Source organism: Thalassophryne amazonica, chromosome 17 (assembly GCF_902500255.1).
Source record: "Thalassophryne amazonica chromosome 17, fThaAma1.1, whole genome shotgun sequence".
NCBI lineage: Eukaryota > Metazoa > Chordata > Actinopteri > Batrachoidiformes > Batrachoididae > Thalassophryne > Thalassophryne amazonica.
Genome location: NC_047119.1, coordinates 51,067,298 through 51,090,678, shown reverse-complemented (window position 1 = coordinate 51,090,678; position 23,381 = coordinate 51,067,298). Strand labels below are relative to the sequence as shown.

At 41.4% G+C, this 23,381-nt stretch overlaps 1 protein-coding gene and 1 long non-coding RNA gene across 2 annotated transcripts in view; one reads left to right on the top strand and one right to left on the bottom strand.

Annotated features, from left to right (window-relative positions):
• The window catches only part of LOC117530142 (voltage-dependent N-type calcium channel subunit alpha-1B-like), a 439,538-nt gene extending 422,846 nt beyond the window's left edge, over positions 1-16,692 (top strand). Inside the window, 2 exon segments of the mRNA XM_034193105.1 lie at positions 15,547-15,770; positions 16,040-16,692. Of these exon segments, the coding sequence (XP_034048996.1) occupies positions 15,547-15,770; positions 16,040-16,552 (737 nt within the window). The 3' untranslated portion in view covers positions 16,553-16,692.
• LOC117530144 overlaps positions 1-21,853 on the bottom strand; it is a 29,635-nt gene extending 7,782 nt beyond the window's left edge. Inside the window, exons 1-2 of the long non-coding RNA XR_004566193.1 lie at positions 21,716-21,853; positions 8,392-8,406 (exon numbers count right to left, since the gene is read on the bottom strand). This is a non-coding gene — a long non-coding RNA (uncharacterized LOC117530144). The remainder of the gene's footprint in view (positions 1-8,391; positions 8,407-21,715) is intronic.
• Between the last annotated feature and the right edge of the window lie 1,528 nt (positions 21,854-23,381).

Genomic DNA, 23,381 nt, shown 5'->3' with positions numbered 1-23,381 from the left:
TGTCCAAAAAATGAGGTGGGCTTCATTGATAATTGGCAAAGCTTCTGGGGAAAACCTGGTCTTGTTAGGAGAGACGGCATCCATCCCACTTTAGAGGGAGCAGCTCTCATTTCTAGAAATCTGGCCAATTTTTTGGGATCCTCCAAACTGTGACTGTCTAGCGTTGGGACCAGGAGGCAGAGCTGTGGTCTTATACACCTCTCTGCAGCTTCTCTCCCCCTGCCATCCCCCTATTACCCCATCCCCGTAGAGACGGTGCCTGCTCCCAGGCCACCAATAACTAGCAAAAATCTATTTAAGCATAAAAATTCAAAAAGAAAAAATAATATAGCACCTTCAATTGCACCACAGACTAAAACAGTTAAATGTGGTCTATTAAACATTAGGTCTCTTTCTTCTAAGTCCCTGTTGGTAAATGATATAATAATTGATCAACGTATTGATTTATTCTGCCTAACAGAAACTTGGTTACAGCAGGATGAATATGTTAGTTTAAATGAGTCAACACCCCCGAGTCACACTAACTGTCAGAATGCTCGTAGCACGGGCCGTGGCGGAGGATTAGCAGCAATCTTCCATTCCAGCTTATTAATTAATCAAAAACCTAGACAGAGCTTTAATTCATTTGAAAGCTTGTATCTTAGTCTTGTCCATCCAAATTGGAAGTCCCAAAAAACAGTTTTATTTGTTATTATCTATCGTCCACCTGGTCGTTACTGTGAGTTTCTCTGTGAATTTTTCAGACCTTTTGTCTGACTTAGTGCTTAGCTCAGATAAGATAATTATAGTGGGCGATTTTAACATCCACACAGATGCTGAGAATGACAGCCTCAACACTGCATTTAATCTATTATTAGACTCTATCGGCTTTGCTCAAAAAGTAAATGAGTCCACCCACCACTTTAATCATATTTTAGATCTTGTTCTGACTTATGGTATGGAAATAGAAGACTTAACAGTATTCCCTGAAAACTCCCTTTTGTCTGATCATTTTTTAATAACATTTACATTTACCCTGATGGACTACCCTGCAGTGGGGAATAAGTTTCATTACACTAGAAGTCTTTCAGAAAGCACTGTAACTAGGTTTAAGGATATGATTCCTTCTTTATGTTCTCTAATGTCATATACCAACACAGAGCAGAGTAGCTACCTAAACTCTGTAAGGGAGTTAGAGTATCTTGTCAATAGTTTTACATCCTCATTGAAGACAACTTTGGATGCTGTAGCTCCTCTGAAAAAGAGAGCTTTAAATCAGAAGTGTCTGACTCCGTGGTATAACTCACAAACTCGTAGCTTAAAGCAGATAACCCGTAAGTTGGAGAGGAAATGGCGTCTCACTAATTTAGAAGATCTTCACTTAGCCTGGAAAAAGAGTTTGTTGCTCTATAAGAAAGCCCTTCGTGAAGCTAGGACATCTTTCTACTCATCACTAATTGACGAAAATAAGAACAACCCCAGGTTTCTTTTCAGCACTGTAGCCAGGCTGACAAAGAGTCAGAGCTCTATTGAGCTGAGTATTCCATTAACTTTAACTAGTAATGACTTCATGACTTTCTTTGCTAACAAAATTTTGACTATTACAGAAAAAATTACTCATAACCATCCCAAAGATGTATCGTTATCTTTGGCTGCTTTCAGTGATGCCGGTATTTGGTTAGACTCTTTCTCTCCGATTGTTCTGTCTGAGTTATTTTCATTAGTTACTTCATCCAAACCATCAACATGCTTATTAGACCCCATTCCTGCCAGGCTGCTCAAGGAAGTCCTACCATTATTTAATGCTTCAATCTTAAATATGATCAATCTATCTTTGTTAGTTGGTTATGTACCACAGGCCTTTAAGGTGGCAGTAATTAAACCATTACTTAAAAAGCCATCACTTGACCCAGCTATCTTAGCTAATTATAGGCCAATCTCCAACCTTCCTTTTCTCTCAAAGATTCTTGAGAGGGTAGTTGTAAAACAGCTAACTGATCACCTGCAGAGGAATGGTCTATTTGAAGAGTTTCAGTCAGGTTTTAGAATTCATCATAGTACAGAAACAGCATTAGTGAAGGTTACAAATGATCTTCTTATGGCTTCGGACAGTGGACTTATCTCTGTGCTTGTTCTGTTGGACCTCAGTGCTGCTTTTGATACTGTTGACCATAAAATTTTATTACAGAGATTAGAGCATGTCATAGGTATTAAAGGCATTGCGCTGCGGTGGTTTGAATCATATTTGTCTAATAGATTACAGTTTGTTCATGTAAATGGGGAATCTTCTTCACAGACTAAAGTTAATTATGGAGTTCCACAAGGTTCTGTGCTAGGACCAATTTTATTCACTTTATACATGCTTCCCTTGGGCAGTATTATTAGACGGTATTGCTTAAATTTTCATTGTTACGCAGATGATACCCAGCTTTATCTATCCATGAAGCCAGAGGATACGCACCAATTAGCTAAACTGCAGGATTGTCTTACAGACATAAAGACATGGATGACCTCTAATTTCCTGCTTTTAAACTCAGATAAAACTGAAGTTATTGTACTTGGCCCCACAAATCTTAGAAGCATGGTGTCTAACCAGATCGTTACTCTGGATGGCATTTCCCTGATCTCTAGTAATACTGTGAGAAATCTTGGAGTTATTTTTGATCAGGATATGTCATTCAAAGCGCATATTAAACAAATATGTAGGACTGCCTTTTTGCATTTACGCAATATCTCTAAAATCAGCTGGTTCCTGTGGAACCAGCTCCCAATTCAGATCAGGGAGACAGATACCCTCTCTACTTTTAAGATTAGGCTTAAAACTTTCCTTTTCGCTAAGGCTTATAGTTAGGGCTGGATCGGGTGACCCTGGACCATCCCTTGGTTATGTTGCTTTAGACGTAGACTGTGTTTCATAATTATTGTATGGCCTTGCCTTGCAATGTGGAGCGCCTTGGGGCAACTGTTTGTTGTGATTTGGCGCTATACAAGAAAAAAGTTGAAAGTTGTTGAATGGTAACAGTGGTAAGGGGAAATTTTTTGAGGATGATGAGAAGAAACCTCAAGCACACCAGACTCAGTGGGTGGCCATCTGTTTCAGCAACAGTAGCAAACGGTGAAATAAAACAAAACCACAACAAGGCATTTACAAACATGCAAAGACAGAAATGCTGCAGTTAAGCAATGATATACATATAGAGTCTAGTCATCACAACAATCAGTGTATCAAAAGATGTTCAAGAGGAGTAGAGTCCCAGTAAAATGGAGTACCGTTGGCGAGTCAGTGTTTGCACTTCATCCCGTTTTTTTTGACCACATGATAGACTGTTAATGCATAGGCACATTCAATTTATAGCCCTGTCATAGTTGTGTATTTTTGGATGAATTTCACCAGTTAGAAATACAATCTTTAGCATTTATAGGAATCACAAAGTCCTTTTTTGTGTGCAGATTGGCCCCAACATTTAATGACATATATTCCAGATTAGATCCACTTTTTCCTCCATGATTTGTGAGGATTTGTTTTGTTTTGTTTTTGTTGTTGTTGTTGTTGTTTTTTGTTTTGTTTTGTTTTGTTTTTTTTGTAAGACTGCTAAGAATCCAACAAACATACTGCACTGTAGAAATCCAAATTCCACCAAGTCTTGCTGTCAGCAAGGCCCCTGGTGGGCAGCATGTAGTATATTAAAAAAAAAAAAAATCAAAAACATGGTTTGATCATTTAAAATTGGCTGCAATTTCCATGAGATGCTTGTCCATGATGCAGTGCATATTTGCCATATGGCCACAAGTTAATTAGATTTTTAGTTTCAGATCTGACCAAAGGTGTGATAAAATATGGAAAAGGTCTTGCGTAAACAAAGGCTGATTAAAAGCTGCTGCATGCAGAATTAAATTTCCAGTGTTTAAATTAAAAATTGTGTATAAGAACAATGACTGTTGTCAGTATTTAGCTTCCCAGATTGTCTTAGAATGTGGGAAAAAGGCTATAGATTTTAAAATTTTTCCAGAAGGGGTGGGTGTGTTACCGGGCCCCCTCGCCCCACACCCACCTGAACTTAGATACGCTCCTGGATTTATTTATATAGCACCAAATCACAGCAGCTGCCATCTTGAAAAACTAGCTGCACCCCGTTTGCAATGCATGCTGGGATTTTCAGTCTTGAGAACTCAATCACTTCATGGCCCTGTCTCAACCGGTTGTGTTAGCAATGATCTCTGGTTTTCTAGAACTTGGTTGTGTGTCCCTGTGGATGGATTACAAGTGGCACTTTGAGCATTTTTCAGGTAGTTTCAAACCAGCGACAGACTTTTTGCTACAGAAAGAGGTTGTGAGAGTAACTGACTTTCTAGATGCTGATCAGCGGGACAGCAAATATTTATTAACCAAACTCCTGGTTACCAGCAGCAAATAAGATTTGAAGGTATACCAGAGGAATGAGTTTTATTCCATTTTGCAGCTTCGGCCGCTTGATATATAAAAGACGGCATTGCATTGAAGTTCAGTACTTTACCATCATTTATTTCTGCTCCATCTTCTGAAATGAGGCTGGAATTTTGTGAACTCTTCGTTTTATGATGTGCTTGTCGTCAAAAATGTCAGAATCTTCAACCATTTCATGAGTCTCGTGTGGCGGATAAAGTGTAAGTGAGGGTCCTAAATATTGGGGCCAGATAAGACTCATGCACAAATACTTTAGGGCCTGTGGTTTGTCTTATCATATGTCAATAAATACTGTACAGCCATGAATTTTCCATCTACACATAATACTGGAGACATTATCGTAAACTGTCATTCCTGTCTTATCCTCAGGCACATTTTTCTTAATGTTATGCTGCTCAGGTGATGAGGTGGGTCAACTTACTAAAGGGTTGGTGGGTTTGTTCCCTGTGCGCACCTGAGTATCAAAAGGCCCTTGAGCAAGATGCTGAACTGCGAAACTGCTCAACTGCTCAGCCTTGCAGCACATTGCACCATTTGACTTCACTCATATCAGTGGCGTGTCCAAACATTTGACTGGGGGTGGCATGAAGTATGAGTGCGTGTAAACGGTCGCACACACATAACTTAAAGCCACAGTATGTTGGCTTAGTGTCATCTAGTGGTGAGGTTGCAGATTGCATTTTGCATTTTGTTTTGCGTCATGTTTTCTCTTCTTGGCAATGGGGATTCATGCTCCTTTGTCTTCTTTTGTGACAAGCAACATGCATGAACCTTCATTTTACAAAAACGGAGTGGCTATACGCCCAACCGTTGGTTCAATAAAGTAAATATACGAGCATATACGCCCAACCACAACGCACCAATGAGGGCGCTTGTAAGCTCACTTCCGGTTTCAATGCGGGAGGGAAAAAAGGCGGATATTTTTTCACCGGCTGCGGGAGGGTTCGCACCCCACAGAGGGGCTGTGATCTCAAGCGGTTCTGTTTGGCTCATTACACCCAGGGAACTGTGTCAAACTAACACCATCTTACAGCCAACAAGCAGCATTTTGTTCAAAAACTGTTTCGTCATCGTTAACAGGCTTCTGTTCAAAATGCTTATGGCGTTTGTCTGTTTTGATCCATTGCGGTGTTTACGCAGTAATTAAAGACGATGCCGTTAAATGTGTCAGACATACGCCACAATAGAGCCTTAAAAAGTGATGTAAAAAAACGTAGTTCAGATGCACAAAACGTGTCAAATACACGATCACGGTTGGGCGAATAAGATAAGACATTATATTTATCTGCCCAACGGTTGTGCATGTAATGTTCAACTTTTGGGCTATTGTATCAACATGTTGACCTCTATGAGGGACCTAGGCTCATTCCTAGCTTATGAAAACACATAGATTTGTAGTTGCAGGTAATGATACACTAATTCACATATAGCAATGAATGCTGTGTTCCATTTCTGCTAATAAACACCTCTACATTGTGCATAGTTTAGCTTTAATATTGAGTTTAAGGCTGATCTCTAAGATGCCACCAGAGTGATAATTACACCAGCTGTTTTGTAAGTAGGATAAGTGATACGATGCCCAAACCAGGTGACCAAACTGACATTATAGTAACTGTTGCACCTCTGCATATATAACTGACAAAGTTCTCATGGGCACATAATCAGTGTCTCTCTTGCTTCATTAAACATGCGTGTCCAGTCAAGTAACCTACAATATGATTCAGGTGCCACAATCCAACCCCTCCTCTCTGCTGTGACACCTGGCTAACGGATCAAGTAGGGGATTGCTTGTTGGGGTGAAATACGGTGGCGACGTTGTGTGCCTCATGGACGCTACAGTAACCATGAAGGTCCAACAGGAACCCTGAAGATGCGATGGCTGACTGTGCTCTGGTGAAACCACTGATCTGTATATAACACTGGATAGCTCATTGGCCCACCCACTCCGTACAAACGGCTGAAGCAAACGAGTGGCCAGTCTACCACTTGGAACTTATGCAGGCCACACATAGATGGCTTATTAGAACGTCAACAATTTCGAGTAATAACTGAGCTGATTCCCATTTTCTTCTTTTTGTTCTCCAGTTAATGTAACCTTCATCCCTCCTAATCCATGTCTGCCGTGATTAGCTATTTGTATTTCCTTTCTTTGTTTCAGTACTTTGATACATTCTAGTTTAAGTCTATACAAGTTTTGTGTGTGTGTGTGTGTGTGTGTGTGTGTGTGTGTGTGTGTGTGTGTGTGTGTGTGTGTGTGTGTGTGTGTGTGTGTGTGTGTGTGTGTGTGTGTGTGTGTGTAGGTGTGTGTAGGTGTGTGTAGGTGTGATTATTGATGATAGAATTAACTGGAAAGCACATATTCAACATATCAAAAAGAAAGTTTCTAAAAATATTACAATATTAAACAAGGCAAAGTACATTCTCAATGGTAAATCACTACACACTCTGTATTGTGCATTGATTGCTTTGCTGAAGTTTGGGGTAATAACTATAAAACTACATTACAATCATTATTCATCCTTCAAAAAAAGAGCATTAAGAATAATTCATAATTCAGGGTTTCGGAATCATACCAATCCGTTGTTTATTAAATCAAAGATATTAAAACTTTATGATATGATTTCATTTAAGACTGTTCAGTTCATGCATAAAGCGAAAAATAAACAATTACCTTTCAGAATTCAAGAATATTTTATGCAGAGAGAAGGAATGTATAATTTAAGGGGTTTATATTATTTTACAATTGCTGGCGGTAGGACAACTAGGGGGTGCTTTTTCATATGTGGCCCAAAAGAATGGAATAATTTACCGGAGAAACTTAAGCGATGTCCAGATATCAACTGGTTCAAATATTTATACAAAGAAATGGTATTTTCTAGATTTGTATTAGATGAATGTGGTTGAGTTGTTATATCTAGATGCTGCTATAATGGAACCTGTGTGTGTGTGTGTGTGTGTGTGTGTGTGTGTGTGTGTGTGTGTGTGTGTGTGTGTGTGTGTGTGTGTGTGTGTGTGTGTGTGTGTGTGTGTGTGTGTGTGTGTGTGTGTGTGTGTGTGTGTGTGTGTGTGTTTTGGGAGCTGTCTGGAGAAATATTTTACTTCTTTTATCTGTAGCTGTATGCTGCTGTGGTTCAGATTGTGTTTGGATATAAACGTCTATGATCAGGCATGTATCCCTGTTCTTTATACAGGGATGTAGGCCTTGATAAGCATTGCTTCTGCCGACGCCTTTAGGCACCATGTATTTTGTTTATTTTCTTATATTTCTTTTCACCTTTGACTTTTCTGTTATGAGTTTGGTTGTTTGTACAACCCCAATCCCATTGAAGTTGGGACGTTGTGTAAAATGTAAATAAAAACAGAATACAATGATTTGCAAATCCTCTTCAACCTATATTCAATTGAATACACCACAAAGACAAGATATTTAATGTTCAAACTGAGAAACTTCATTGTTTTTGTGCAAATATTTGCTCATTTTCACATGGTTGCCTGCAACACGTTTCAAAAAGGCAGGGACAGTGGTATGTTTACCACTGTGTTACATCACCTTTCCTTCTAATAACACTCAATAAGCGTTTGGTAACTGAGGACACTAAATGTGAGTGTCATGATTGGGTATAAAAGGATCATCTCCAAAAGGCTCAGACATTCACAAGCAAAGATGGGGCGAGCATGAAAAAATAGTCCGACAGTTTAAGAATAATGTTTCTCAACGTTCAGTTGCAAGGAATTTAGGGATTCCATCATCTACAGTCCGTAATATAATCAGAAGACTCAGAGAATCTGGAAAACTTTCTACACGTAAGTGGCAAGGCCAAAAACCAACATTTAATGCCCGTGACCTTCGATCCCTCAGGCGGCACTGCATTAAAAACCGGCATCATTGTGTAAAGCATCTTACCGTATGGGCTCAGGAACACTTCAGAAAACCATTGTCAGTTAACACAGTACATCGCTACATCTACAAGCGCAAGTTAAAACTACCATGCAAAGTGAAAGCCATACATCAACAACATCCAGAAACGCTGCCGCCTTCTCTGGGCCTGAGCTCATTTGAAATGGACAGATGCAAAGTGGAAAAGTGTGCTGTGGTCTGATGAGTCCACATTTCAGATCATTTTTGGAAATTATGGACGTCATGTCCTCCAGACAAAAGAGGAAAAAGACCATCCAGATTGTTACCAGTGCAAAGTTCAAAAGCCAACATCTGTGATGTATGGGGGTGTGTTAGTGCCCATGGCATGGGCAACTTCCTTCTGTTGTTAGAAGGAAAGGTGATGTAACACAGTGGTAAACATACCACTGTCCCAGCTTTTTTGAAATGTGTTGCAGGCATCCATTTCCAAATGAGCAAATATTTGCACAAAAACAATAAAGTTTATCAGTTTGAACATTAAATATCTTGTCTTTGTGGTGTATTCAATTGAATATAGGTTGAAGAGGTTTTGCAAATCATTGTATTCTGTTTTTATTTACAATTTACACAACGTCCCAACTTCATTGGAATTGGGGTTTTAACATTTATAAGAGACTGCATGCATTAGACCCCTGAACAATTGCCAAAACAAATATTCCAAATATTCCCCGTCTGCTACTTTCAACCTGCGTGAAACTTCAGAAACGCAAACTGAATTTCAGACATCTTATATATATTACTCTGGAACAAAGAGCACAAGCAGTGTTGTAAAGGACAATAAGCAGTAAGTTAAGAGAGCAAACTTCACTTTCCACCACAGTGACAAGAACGGGATGCGATCGTGGCTCAAGGCAATTCCCATTGGAAATAACTGTGAAATCACTTAAGATTCTCACGTGTTTACATAAAACAAACACAATAACAATGTCTAAAAACCCAGATAATACAACCCCTGGCAAAAATTATGGAATCACCGGCCTCGGAGGATATTCATTCAGTTGTTTAATTTTGTAGAAAAAAAGCAGATCACAGACATGACACAAAACTAAAGTCATTTCAAATGGCAACTTTCTGGCTTTAAGAAACACTATAAGAAATCAAGAAAAAAAGATTCTGGCAGTCAGTAATGGTTACTTTTTAGACCAAGCAGAGGAAAAAAATATGGACTCACTCAATTCTGAGGAATAAATTATGGAATCACCCTGTAAATTTTCATCCCCAAAACTAACACCTGCATCAAATCACATCTACTTGTTAGTCTGCATCTAAAAAGGAGTGATCACACCTTGGAGAGCTGTTGCACCAAGTGGACTGACATGAATCATGGCTCCAACACGAGAGATGTCAGTTGAAACAAAGGAGAGGATTATCAAACTCTTAAAAGAGGGTAAATCATCACGCAATGTTGCAAAAGATGTTGGTTGTTCACAGTCAGCTGTGTCTAAACTCTGGACCAAATACAAACAACATGGGAAGGTTGTTAAAGGCAAACATACTGGTAGACCAAGGAAGACATCAAAGCGTCAAGACAGAAAACTTAAAGCAATATGTCTCAAAAATCGAAAATGCACAACAAAACAAATGAGGAACGAATGGGAGGAAACTGGAGTCAACGTCTGTGACCGAACTGTAAGAAACCGCCTAAAGGAAATGGGATTTACATACAGAAAAGCTAAACGAAAGCCATCATTAACACCTAAACAGAAAATAACAAGGTTACAATGGGCTAAAGAAAAGCAATCGTGGACTGTGGATGACTGGATGAAAGTCATATTCAGTGATGAATCTTGAATCTGCACTGGGCAAGGTGATGATGCTGGAACTTTTGTTTAGTGCCGTTCCAATGAGATTTATAAAGATGACTGCCTGACGACAACATGTAAATTTCCACAGTCATTGATGATATGGGGCTGCATGTCATGTAAAGGCACTGGGGAGATGGCTGTCATTACATCATCAATAAATGCACAAGTTTACGTTGATATTTTGGACACTTTTCTGATGTTTAAGGATGATGAAATCATTTTTCAAGAAGATAATGCATCTTGCCGTAGAGCAAAAACTGTGAAAACATTCCTTGCAAAAAGACACATAGGGTCAATTTCATGACATAGGGTTAATGTCAACGAGCAGATGTGATTTGATGCAGGTGTTAGTTTTGGGGATGGAAATTTACAGGGTGATTCCATAATTTATTCCTCAGAATTGAGTGAGTCCATATTTTTTTCATCTGCTTGGTCTAAAAAAGTAACCGTTACTGACTGCCACAATCTTTTTTTCTAATTTCTTATAGTGTTTCTTAAAGCCAGAAAGTTGCCATTTGAAATGACTTTAGTTTTGTGTCATGTCTGTGATCTGCTTTTTTTCTACAAAATTAAACAACAGAATGAACATCCTCCGAGGCCGGTGATTCCATAATTTTTGCCAGGGGTTGTATATTCACTAGAGTTTTAGATGCAATGTACAAAGAGTTTTACTTTGCAATGTTGATGCCATTATTCATGTATAGCGGTTAAAATGCAGCATTATCACAGTGTTCTGTAGCAATTCACCATGTTGTTGACATCTCGCAGTGCAGCCACTGCTCTTTGATTTTGAAATTCTGAGATTCGAAACCTCATCGGGGCGAATTGCAGTGGTGGGCACAGTTCAGCTAATCCAGTGGTGTCCAAACTATTCCAGAAAGGGCCGAAAGGGTGCAGGTTTTCTTTGCAGCCACTGACTCCAGCAGGTGATTTCACTGATTAACATCACTTTGAGCAGGTGGGATGAGTTCATCAGTGAAATCACCTGCTGGAGTCAGTGGCTGCAAAGAAAAACTACACCCTCTCGGCCCTTTCTGGAACAGTTTGGACACCACTGAGCTAATCCGATAGCAAATAATGATCGAAGCTAATGTTTTTGCTATCGGATTATCTTCTGATAAATTTAGTTCCGATAACTTTCAGTTCTATAACATTTTTTTCTTTTGCTGGTAAAGTTTAATGGTCAAAAACATTTGTAAACCCTAAAATCAATCATTTTAGTCCATTTGTTGTGTGTTTGTAGCACACTGGCTGCCTGTCGCTTGCCGATGACATTATCATTAAGCGCAAAACGTGATTGGCCAGTCGACGCAGGGAGCATTGTGGGTAGTGTAGTTCAGGTTCACTTTGGACGTACAGTGACTTGTCCACTTGACACAAAAACAAAACAGACTAATTTGAACATTATTTTATTTTATTTCTTTGTGGCTGTAATTTAATCGCCAATACTCTGTGTGGGAGAGGAGCTCTCATGGCGCAGCTGTGTGTACAGAGGGACTTTTCTTCATGTTACTGTGTCTTACTGCTTTTGAAAGATGATTACAGTGTTTGGGGTTTTATTTTCTGTTTATTCATTTTTCGTGTGTTCTTTGTGTTTGTAAAGCTTGAATTTACCCAGCAGCCTTAAAGTGAAACTGCTTTATGTAATCTGATGTGGCCGCGTCCAAATCAATACTAAGTTATCGGTTATCTGTAATAAAGATAAATTTTTTAGCAGTTTATCGTCATAAAAGATAACTTCAGTTATCTGATTAATGGTTATCGAAACTAACTTTTTGGTTAGCTGTGCCCACCACTGGTGAATTGTAGGAAATTGTGTTACTTTTATGGGTAGCCAATAGACAGCAGAGACATATTGAGTCAAAAGAGGAAATTTGTTATATTAAATATGAGACTAGAAAAGAAAAAGAGTCTGGCAGATGCAAGGAAAGAAGGGCTTGAGTTAACTGTTTCAGGTTCAGTGTTTTTTGAGAGTTTTTTTCTCGGGAGTTGTGTGTTTGAATGTTCATTGTCTGATATCTGCTGTCTGTGTGTTTTCTTCAGTTAACGCTGGAGGGCAGCAGCTGGGCTTTATTGTCTAGATGAAAGGCCAGAGCGGACAGGTCCAGTGCAGGGATTTATGGGTACCTCTCAGCTAGATAACAGAACATCCCGCAGCCATCTCTGCTTTCTCTGCTTCTATTAAACTGAGACTAAACAGAAAGCGGGTCTTTCCATAGGCGGTGCTCGACACATCAGGATGATGAATAGGCTTTTGTGTTTCTGTCATCGCAGTTTTAATCTGAGAATTGGAATCACTCCAGTGCTTTGCTTCATACCACACATCTGAGGTCCAGAAAGAAGCAACTCATTTGCCTTTAATTAGAGACATAATTAAATTTGGCAAAATATTTTTGTGACACACAAAAAAACCATGTCAGTACTCAACAGCATGCTGAACTACTTATGTCAACTGCAGTGAATCCTGCTCACTTATTGGTAACATTGTGGTACATCTGTTAACAGTCTCACTGGATTAGTGGCGCCCAGTGGTTTTCTGTCGGACTCCCATTTTACCTCCCTTCTCTTATAGACTAGTAAATTTTAACCAGCTGTTACAAATACTGGGGACATGACAAAAAGTAGCTGTTAAGAAGTCACTACAGTAGTTACAGTGGGTAGGATGACATGAGCAGGGATGTAGACACTTTGTTGAAGATAGAATTTCCAGATAAAACATTTCACTGCCTGGTGGAAATCTGATTTTTGACCCCAATAAACTTGACCGCTGTCCTTTGGCTGATCTTACCAGATATATCAGGAAACCACCTACATTTATGCACAAAGTTTGACCCCATTCAGGTTTAAAAGGAAATTCATTAACCTTGACCCCAATGACCATGACCTGTACTTAAATGCTCCCTGATGACACAACAAAAGGAAACAGTGCAGTTCATTGTTTGTTTTTTAATCATTCTTGCTCTCTCTCTCCCTGGTGAAGAGAGAGCTGAGTAGGGGGGCAAAGCTCTCGATTTACTGATCGATCTACGTTCCAACCCTCACTTATGGTCATGAGATTTGGCTCATGACCAAAAGAACGAGATCGCGAGTACAAGCGGCCGAGATGAGTTTCCTCCGCAGGGTGGCTGGGCGCTCCCTTAGAGATAGGGTGAGGAGCTTGGTCACTCCTGAGGAGCTTGGAGTTGAGCTGCTGCTCCTCCACGTCAAAAGGAGCCAGCTGAGATGGCTCAGGCATCTTTTACGGATGCCCCCTTTATGCCTCGCTGGAGAGGTGTTCCGGGCACGTCCCATCAGGATGAGGCCCCGGGGAAGACCCAGGACACGCTGGAGGGACTACGTCTTTCGGCTGGCTTGGGAACGCCTCGGGGTTCCCCCGGAGGAGCTGAGGGAAGTGTGTGTTGTTCAGGAGGTCTGGGCAGCTTTGCTTGAGCTGCTGCCCCCATGACCCGACTCCGGATAAAGCAGAAGAAAATGGATGGATGGATGGATTCTTGCTCTTTCACTTGAGACCAGTTTGCCTTGTGCATTTCAGTTTGTGGCTCCTAAATTTTGGAACACTTTCTCGTTGTACTTGAGATTGACCAGACACTATGGATAGAGTTAAAAGGAAGCTTGACACCTGCCTGCGCTTATTTAAATCTTACCTGTGAAGCCCTAAAAGGGGCTAATGCCCCTTCCAACAAGGGTTCGTGAGTAGAAGTTTGTAGATAATGTAAAAATGGAGCAGAGCCAATGTTCCTTCACTTTGAGGGAAGACAGTTCTAATACTGTTTGCATCCTGTTAGGATACTTCCTAAACAGTTTTGAGAAATGGCTTTCCATGGATATCCAACTTGGAGAACCTCAAGGCCACCCAGAACATGGTGTAGGGATTGTATATCCCCACTGTCCTGGGACACCTTGGAAGCTTGGAAGATGAGCATTTGTATGACCTTATCTACTGCCAGATAAGCATACATCTTGGGACTCCAGCGAGGACGGTTGCATCTCCTCCTCTCTCCTCTATCTCTGCTCCAACCTTCAAGTCCCCTACTTCACCAGACTGTGAATTCTTCAAACTATATTGGATTAACCATGGTCAGCTGGTCTCTCTGAATGCTATTGATACCATTTATTCAACAAGGAAATCAGGGCTGGGGGACCCTGCGTGCCCAGATGGAACCTACCCTGCGGGCTATGTTCTTGACTGCTGGGAGACATGGCGTGTTGCATGCTTTGTGCCATTCTCTGTGGAGGACGTCAAGGATTTATTTATATTTGGTTTCATTGTAGGAGGGCTGGTACTTATTGGTTTATGTGCTGCCCTATCCTACCGGAGAATTGGCAAGATGGCTGCCACCAGATCCACGACCCCTCACCTGTCCATCATGATTATTGAGTTGGGCAAAGCGATACATTCTCAGACTGCGTTAACCCTTGAACTCGGACGCAAATTGGATAACATCTCGGAGCAAATGTACGCCTTGCAAAGGAAGATGTCGGAGACCAGGGAATACTCATAATTGGATCCGGTTGTTCATGTGAGCTGTAAAGGTGTTTTTCACTGCTCAACCATAAACATGGCAGGCTTATCAGCCTCTGAAGGACAAAATGCCCTGTTGTTTTCCTCCAGAAGAATTTCTACGGCCTTTCTACGGCCTGCCTTCTTTCTTATCTTTTGCAACTCCAGCACACACAGACAGAAACTGACTCATTTGCCACTCACACATGGACAGAGATTGAAAGCATGCTCCAGCCCCCCTCCACCCCCTACTGTCCCCATCCACCATCCCATTCCGGCCCCCGCTCACGCCACTCCCTTCCCCCTCTGGGGTGCCGTGCAGTTTTAGCTGCTGTAGCTCCCCATTCTCCCCCAGCTTGGGGGAGAATGGATTGGCGACTACATGTTGCTGTGGCCCCTCCCCACACTCACATCGCGTCAATTCGGAAAACAGACTGTTTCAAAGTTTAGTACACATAAACAATGTCAAATGTATATGTGTTTTCTTTAATTCTGATGTGTGTCACTGTTACAGTAAATAAGTAATAATTGTGGGTTAATTGCTGTATCTTGTCTGTGGTAATTGGAGTGTGGACATAATCTTGTTGTTGTTGCACCTGTGTAATGACAATGACAATAAATCTCACCCATCCATCCAAGCAGAGGAAAATAGACAGATAGACATTCTGACTGAACTATGTTTTTTAAACAGACAAGCAGACATGACATCTTCCAAAACTACACTGAACCCAGAAGGTGGACAGGTTGATCCTATGCTGCCTTTTGTTCTGTTAAAAAAAAGTCTTGCTAATCTTAGTCTTGATGTTCTTCATCATATGTTTAGGACCTTTAGTTCTATCTTTTAAACTACATTTTCCATCTACCTTATTGTTTTTTATGCATTGCGATTATCCTTCAGGTTCGTTCGATGATCCTTCTCCTGAAAGTGCTTCCAGAGAGCGAGCGCGGGATCGGGACCGTGGCCGACCTCATGAGAGAAGACACCACTCCTCGGCGGGAGAGAAGCAGCGGTATTACTCCTGTGAGCCTTATGGCAACAGGGAGCATTGTCACACCAAGTCAGCCGGTCCCAGCCGATCTACATCTCCAGGAGAAAGCCAAGATGCTGGTCTCCTCAAACAGGTGCAGTTTTTGTAAATCATAAAATGCAGAATTTCTGCCATAGGTTCAAGTCTAGACCCTGACTATAAAATGACCCATTGTTTTCAAATGTATTTCCAAGAAAATATACCATCTTATACTCAGGCCAATACACTGTATAGCTTTGTTACTGTACTGCTGTGGTAATGCAAGCATTCGTATGTGTATTATCTAACTGCCATTTGTATGTTAGCATGTTTGCTAATCTTACAGTGACCCCTGATAACTCTTTGTTTTGTTTTTCCTTTTAGCCTGGTAGCACTGTGGTTAAATCTGGCTCTTTGTCACTAACCTCTGGTACCAGCACTCCAGGCCGTGGTCGTAGGCAGCTCCCCCAGACCCCCCTCACCCCTCGTCCTGCTGTGGCCTATAAAACTCGCTTCAGCCGTGGCCTTTCAGAGCATGAGCGCTTACTCACGGCCTACGACAAGTCTCCGATACCTGTCACCCACATGACTTCAGACCCTAGTTTGAACCCACTGCAACAGGACATTTCTCAACAATGCCTCCTTGATGATACAGAAGACTTCCAAGACACTGTCAGCACCCATGGAGGGGCCCACACTGCCAGAAACATTGCCTCTACTACAGATTCGGCTCCACATGGAACTGCTGCCATGCCCGCCACAGCAGGTGGTACACAGGGTCGGACAGGGGCGGTGCCTAACGGGTACCACTTTACCCTGGGGGTCAACTCTGCCTCTGGGTCAGGGAGTAGGGGAACAGGTAGTCTCAGGGAGAGGGAGGAAAAGGACTGGTGCTAACATGGCTAAAGACTTTGGACCAGTTTTCATGTTCACTGTGGAGTGGGCAGTTCATCAGCACCTACTATGGGTCCTGTGTGCAGGTAAATATAGAGTAATCTTTGAGGAAAAAGGCAGTAGAAAGTGCTGTAAAAGGGGGTACAGAATTCATTCCAACTTGTAATGGAACTCTTTCTCCTTTTATAAGATGAACATTACTGTTGACTTTTTCTAGCCCCATTTGTTGCACTGAAATTATAGCACACATGAAGACCCTCAAGTATTTTGCCTTGAACAATGTTTGAACAGAAGACAAAAGCCAAAATCTCCTCATTTTTTTTTGGGTGGGGGGGGGGGGGGGGGATGATGACTTTGAGCTATTTTTGAGATCCATCTCACTGCTTCCTGGTATTGTTAATGATTTAATTAGAATTTTACAGCTAAAAGAGATCTTCAACTTGACTGGATCCACTAAGTGATGGTTTGATGAAATACTTGATGTCTTGGGTAAACCCTAATTCAAATTCTTCGAAATACCGTCATAATGAAGTAATACTCTTGTTTCAACAGCATTCCGTCCTATGTATACATTCATTTAATGAGAGAGAAGGGTAAAGGTTATAGTTATCACTCTTGTTTCTGTTTTGTACAAGATGTGGAAAAATTGCTGGATTTTTGGTAGACTTGGTCAGAAAAGTTCGCTTAAATTTGGAGGTAGATTAGGATTTTGCATCAGTTTTCAGTTTGTCTCCAAGAATTCAACAACATAATTCTACCTTTTTTAGCTAAAATTCTCAGTTGTAATTGGTTTGACAGCCAATGAAATGTTTACTAATTTTTCAAGCCAACTAGGCAATGGTACCCATGGCCCTGAAGACGGTTAAAGGCTATGCCAGTTTTTCATTGACTTTGACCTTTACCAAATGACTAACTTCTGACTGTCCTTGCCAGGCCACTTCTGGAATCCACCTAATTGTGGCCTAAATTGGGTAAATTGGAATGAAACTCAAATTCCTTGACCTTTTCAAAATTAAAATTTCAATGGGAATTTCAGGAGCACCTTCATTGACATACCAAGCTTGGTAGAAATCAATAAAAGACCTGAGAAGAGTAGGTCAACGAACAGACCTAACCTCAACCACTGGCCTTTGACAAATTTGGGAGCCCACCCCATATGTGTGGAAAGTTTGATGCAAATTGGAGTGGAAAAAAAACCCTTTACATTTTATCCATGGACCCCAGTGACCTTGTCCCTCAATGATTGCCATTCGTTAAATCTGGTGTAACCTGGGTTAATTCCACACGACACATCCATATATGTGTGCGAAGTGTTTGTCATCGAAGTGAAACTCATAATTTAATCTTGGACACCAACAACTTTGAGTTTTTCCAATACAAACCTTTAAGGACAATTCTGGCACTGACTGTCATTCACATATCAACTTGGTGGAAATCAGCCAAAGGATGGGAGAAGAATAAGGAAGAAATGGACAGATAAACCAAATATTTTTTACCTTTGGCTCCAATTACCTTGATGTTTGCCCAAAACAAACCCCTTCAGGGCAATTTTGGGGTTGACCTACATGGCACACAGCACGCTTGGGGGGAAAGTGGCCCATGCATCTCAGAGGAGCAGTGGAACAAACAGATGCACAAACATTTTTCAAATTATTGTATGCCTTACTTCACATTGATATTTAATCATGTAAATGCTGCTGAAACAATTGTATGCAACCTCAGGGAAGCTGGGAAAAAGGGTTACTGAGGGAGTTGGAGCCCCAACCCCCTTCCTGGCTAGTGGTTTGAGTTGTAAGGTGAAAAAAAAACTCAAACTTGTGTAAATGTTGCTATGACAACTGCAAAAAAAAAAAAACAAAAGCCTTGTAATGCAAAAATCATGAATCGTTTAAAGAATGAATGACGACAAGCCTAGACTTTCTATCAGTGCCCCGAAATCTGGACTGACATTGACTACTGTAACCTCGTAGTCTTAAAAAAGTGCATTTTAAACCTACTTTAATTAGTTTTGTCCTATATCTTTTCTTGCAGAAGACAAACGCATAGATCATAAGAATCTTTCATTTTGGATACAAGCACCAAATTTGCATAATGGTACTTCTTGGCTACTTTTTGCAAAAATTCCATTAGCGACTTCAGTTTTTAAGATGGCAGCCATTTTTTTTTTCAAGATGGCACCCAAAATATGTATGTTCATCTATATTTGCACAGTCTGGTTAATGTCAATGTTGTACCTATTAAATATTGGTACTGTGGACTAAGGGGGGATTGCAATTAACGCAGACAATATTTTCATGCTTTTTCGATGGATTGTGCATTGTTTTTAATACATGTGCACACATGCCAGTAACAATGTGTGATAGGTTGTGGGGTGTTCAGGGTTTAATAACTGGTGTACAATTGAACCCAAATTGAACCGAATTAGGAGCCAAGAATGCTGGGAGCTGAGGTGGAAAACAGGATAACAGTTTATTGTACAAATGAATTCACAGAATCTGGAAATGTGCAATGTGACACCGGAGTCCGGAGAATCAACTGGACCAGAATGACGGAGGTGGCAGGGAACCGACACCAGGTGGCTGCACCACAGAGCTGACGGAGGCAGGAGCCGTTGAAGAAGACAGAAAAAAAAAAAACAGGACGATTCAGAACTGAGTATGAAAATCACACAACAGGAGCCCCCTGTGACCAACCAGGCCTCCTGGTGGGCACAATAGAAGTCATGTAGCAGGGATGGTCCAAGATGAGGCCCTGCAACATCCAGGAGCCCCCTCCCCCCGACGATGTGCATCCAGGATCAGCCACACAGTCCAGGCCAGATAGCCATCCACGAGCCAGGCGGGAGGAGGGGGATCGGCTGGGGGACACAGGGGGCTAGTGTGTACTGGCTTGAGACGTGAAAGTAGGATGGATCCTCAGTGACTGGAAAGACTGAGCACCCAGTTCACCTCAAAGGGACAGATGAATTGAGGGTAACAACTTGTGCCTTCTGTCCTTGAGTGTATGTCTTTGGCCGATAACCACACCTCTTGGCCTGGTTGGTACTGGGGGCTGGGGTGCGATACTGATCTGCATGGCGTTTGGTCCAGTCCCCTCATCCGGAGGAGGGTGGAACGGGCCACCTTTCACACCCACTGACAGTGCCGCAGGTGGGCATGTACTGCTGGCACTGCCAGTTCCCTCTTCCTATGCTGGAAACAGGAGAGGCTTGATATCCCAGGGAATCCTCGTGCAGTGAGAGTCCAGTGCTGACTTGGGTGTAATGGGCATATTCCGCCCACAGCAGCTGAGAACTCCACAAAGCCAGATGGGAAGATGTGATGTACCGGAGGGTGGACTCAAGTTCTCGGTTTGCGGGACGGGAGACTGACCGAGACCTTGAGTGCAACACAGAAAGTCTTCCAAATGTGAGAGGTGAAGTGGGGTCCTTAGTCTGACATGATGTCCAAAGGAATGCGATGCAGGCGTAAAACATGGTGGAATAGAAGGTCGGCGATCTCCTGGGTAGATGGCAGTTTAGGCAGGGCCACAAAGTATGCTGCCTTGGAGAAGCAGTCCACAATGGTGGGCATGGTGGTGTGACCATTGGATGGCGGAAGTCCACCAGGGGCGACTCGATGTGGGCAGCAGTCAGAGGAGGCCGGCCGGTGGCTGATGTGATGACTTGCCCCTGGCGCAGATGGCGCAGGCTTGGATGAAATCCCTCACATCTGTCTGGATGGTGGTCCACCAAAAGGTAGCGTGACACCAAGGCCAGTGTCCTACGAGTCCCAGGGTGGCATGATATCTTGGATGAATGATAGAATTGAAGAACCTTGGAACAAGCGGTTGGTGGAATGAATAGTCACCCGGGATGTCAGTCTCCGGGATCAGGATGCTGGCATTGAGCCTCCTGGAAGACTCTCTTAATGTCCCAGGTGAGGCTGCCCCACTACCAGATTAGTGGGCAGGATCCGGTCTGGTGGTGATGGTTTATCTCTGTGGGGAACTGACGAGAGAGAGCATTCAGTTTAATATTCTTAGACCCTGACGGTATGTGATGGTGAAACTGAACCTTCCAAAGAATAGTGACCACCTGGCCTGTCTGAAGTTAAGCCTTTGGCTGACTGGATGTAAGCTAAGTTTTTGCGATCTGTCCACACTATAAACGGAACTGCAGTACTTTCCAGCCAATGCCTCCACTCCTCCAATGCCTCCTTGATCGCCAGGAGTTCTCAGTTATCCACGTCATAGTTACACTCAGCGGGAGACAGGCGCCGGGAGAAGAAGGTGCAGGGATGGAGGCGGTTGTCACCCTCAGCCCTCTGGGACAGGATGGCCCCGATCCCAATGTTGGAGGTGGTCTGGAATCCGGCTGGATAAGGATGGAAACTGAGGAGAAACAGTGTTTAAGAGTCTAGAAGGCATGTTAATTGCAATGGATTGGTGAACAGATAAAACAATCACTTCAGCATTATACACCCCAAAAATTAAAATTTCATGTGGTTTAATGGCTTTTTGAAAAAAGGACTTCTCCAGAGTTTTATACCAATTTGGTGGTTGGATCGTAAACTGAATGATCTTACACATATCTGCTGGACTATTTGGATCTCACCAAATCACTGCACAACAGGTATCGAAAACTTACTCAAGATGGTTTTTGAGAAATACTGCAACAGTAGCAAGAAACTGCCTGTGAAATAAGAAAAAAAATTTTATAATATATATATATATATAATCTATATACTATAATATATAATATATATATATATATATATATAAAATCTAGATTTAAGCTGGGTTGGAACAGGACCAGAGCTGATTTGATGTTTTTGTAAAACCTCCTAGATGTAAGTGATCTAAGTGCACATATGGCGAGTCCTTCCGGTGTATGTGGATGAATACTAAGTGCCTCGTTTTCCAAGATGCAGCATGACTTTGGATGGTATGAACATTACTACACACAAATGAGGGAAAGTCAATGGAATGAAACACTTCTTTGAAGCTGGTGTACTGGACAGAATGCAAAAAAAAAAATGTTTTTGTACTGAATCTTGTCAGTCATTTGCAGTTGCAGATACAAGCACTGTAATGCATGCCAGGTCTTGTTTAAAAAAAAGTATGTACTTTGGCTTCAGGATGTTTGGTCAGCCTTTGCCTTTCTCTTTCAAATATACTGCCAAACACTTTAAAAAAAGAAGAAAGAAACCATAAATTAGTAAAAACTTTTCATCAGAATCATGAATTCTGCCATATTTGCTATGTTCCTCTGAGGGTTTGTAGGCAAAGTTCTGTTTGTGTCTCCACAGGTAAACTAAAGAGTTGCGTTGTTGCTGCTGACTGTTGACTGACGTAGGGCTATGCAACAAGACGACACTCCATCTGCCCTGTAGCTTTACCCCTCTGGACCTCCAGGTTCAGCTTTAGCGTGACTGAGACCAAATTTTAAATTTATGGGTGAAGAGTTGTAAATTTTAATGTATTAGATGATGTATAGTTAAAGGAACATGCGCTATAAACATTTGAGACTCGGAGGGCATGTTTTTGAGGACTGCAGATGCCTACCTGGATGAAACAACTGAAAATTTAAAATAGAAGAAGAAAAGTTTTTTGTTGTTGTTGTTTTTGTAAAAACCTGCTTGATGATTAAGATGAACAGGCTACATTCCTCCAGGATAATAAAAATACATCCTTGCAAAGATTGCTGTGGGCTTTTTTTTTTTTTTTTGCAAAGATGGTTTTGTTTTTGTGTCCAAGGTATAGTTTATTTGCAGGATTGCTCAGAAACGAAGGGACAGATTTCCTGCTGAACTTTGTAAGAAGGTTGGTTTTGATATAAAAACAATTACATTTAGTGGTAGAACTCCAAAAGAGGCAAATGGTTTCACTTTTAATAACTTTAAGACCAACAATCCACCAAGTACATTTGGCACTTGCACAAAGTGTGCATGGGATGTTAACATGTGAATTTATGACATATGTGTCTGTGCAATATACATCAAATGCGAAGGAATTTTGTGTCAAAAGTGTGTAGCGTTCCACCTTTTCATTCTTCTGGATGCATTTTTCAGCTCGTGCATCAGGGCAGTTTACTGCTAATTAGTGATTTTTGCATGACAGCTTCATGAGTGCGTTCTCATAAGTGTGTAGCATCATTCATTCATTCATTCATTATTGGTTTATTTGACAGGGACAGTGCATATTGATGAATGTACAATTGTTTATAGACAGTACATATATTATATAATTTAACGTAACTTGCCAGATTTAGCACAATTAGCACAATGCTATTTTACATCTGTAGTCCCCATATATAAAATATGAAACACAGAGCATTTAACAAGCATAAAAACACATTGATAACTTAGAATAGTGTCATATTTTAGTATGACATGATGTAGATAAACTCAAGCAAGTCCTGACAGCGTGAAAATTTTTAAAAGAAACTAAATATATCAGGTGTGATCAAGTTCACCTCAAGCATCCAGTAAGGGATGCTTAATGCCACTGTTCATGCAACCAGTAGGGGGCAGTAGATTCAGACAACTTTATTGATCCCTAAAAAGTCAATTCATTTCACACCCAGTTACCTCAGACAAAAATACAGCAATGAATCCACAAATTACTAGTTGAACGTAATAATGGCACACATCAGAGTGAAAACATCCGCACATATACATTTGATTGTTTATGTATGCTAAACTTTGAAACAATCCATCATCCGAACTGAGGCAATGTGAGTGTGTGTGTGTGTGGGGGGGGGGAGACAGCAGCACGTGGCCACGCAGCCAAGCTTGGGGGTGAACTGGGAGCTGCTGCAGCTAAAGCTGCGCTGCCCCCTGGAAGGGGAAGG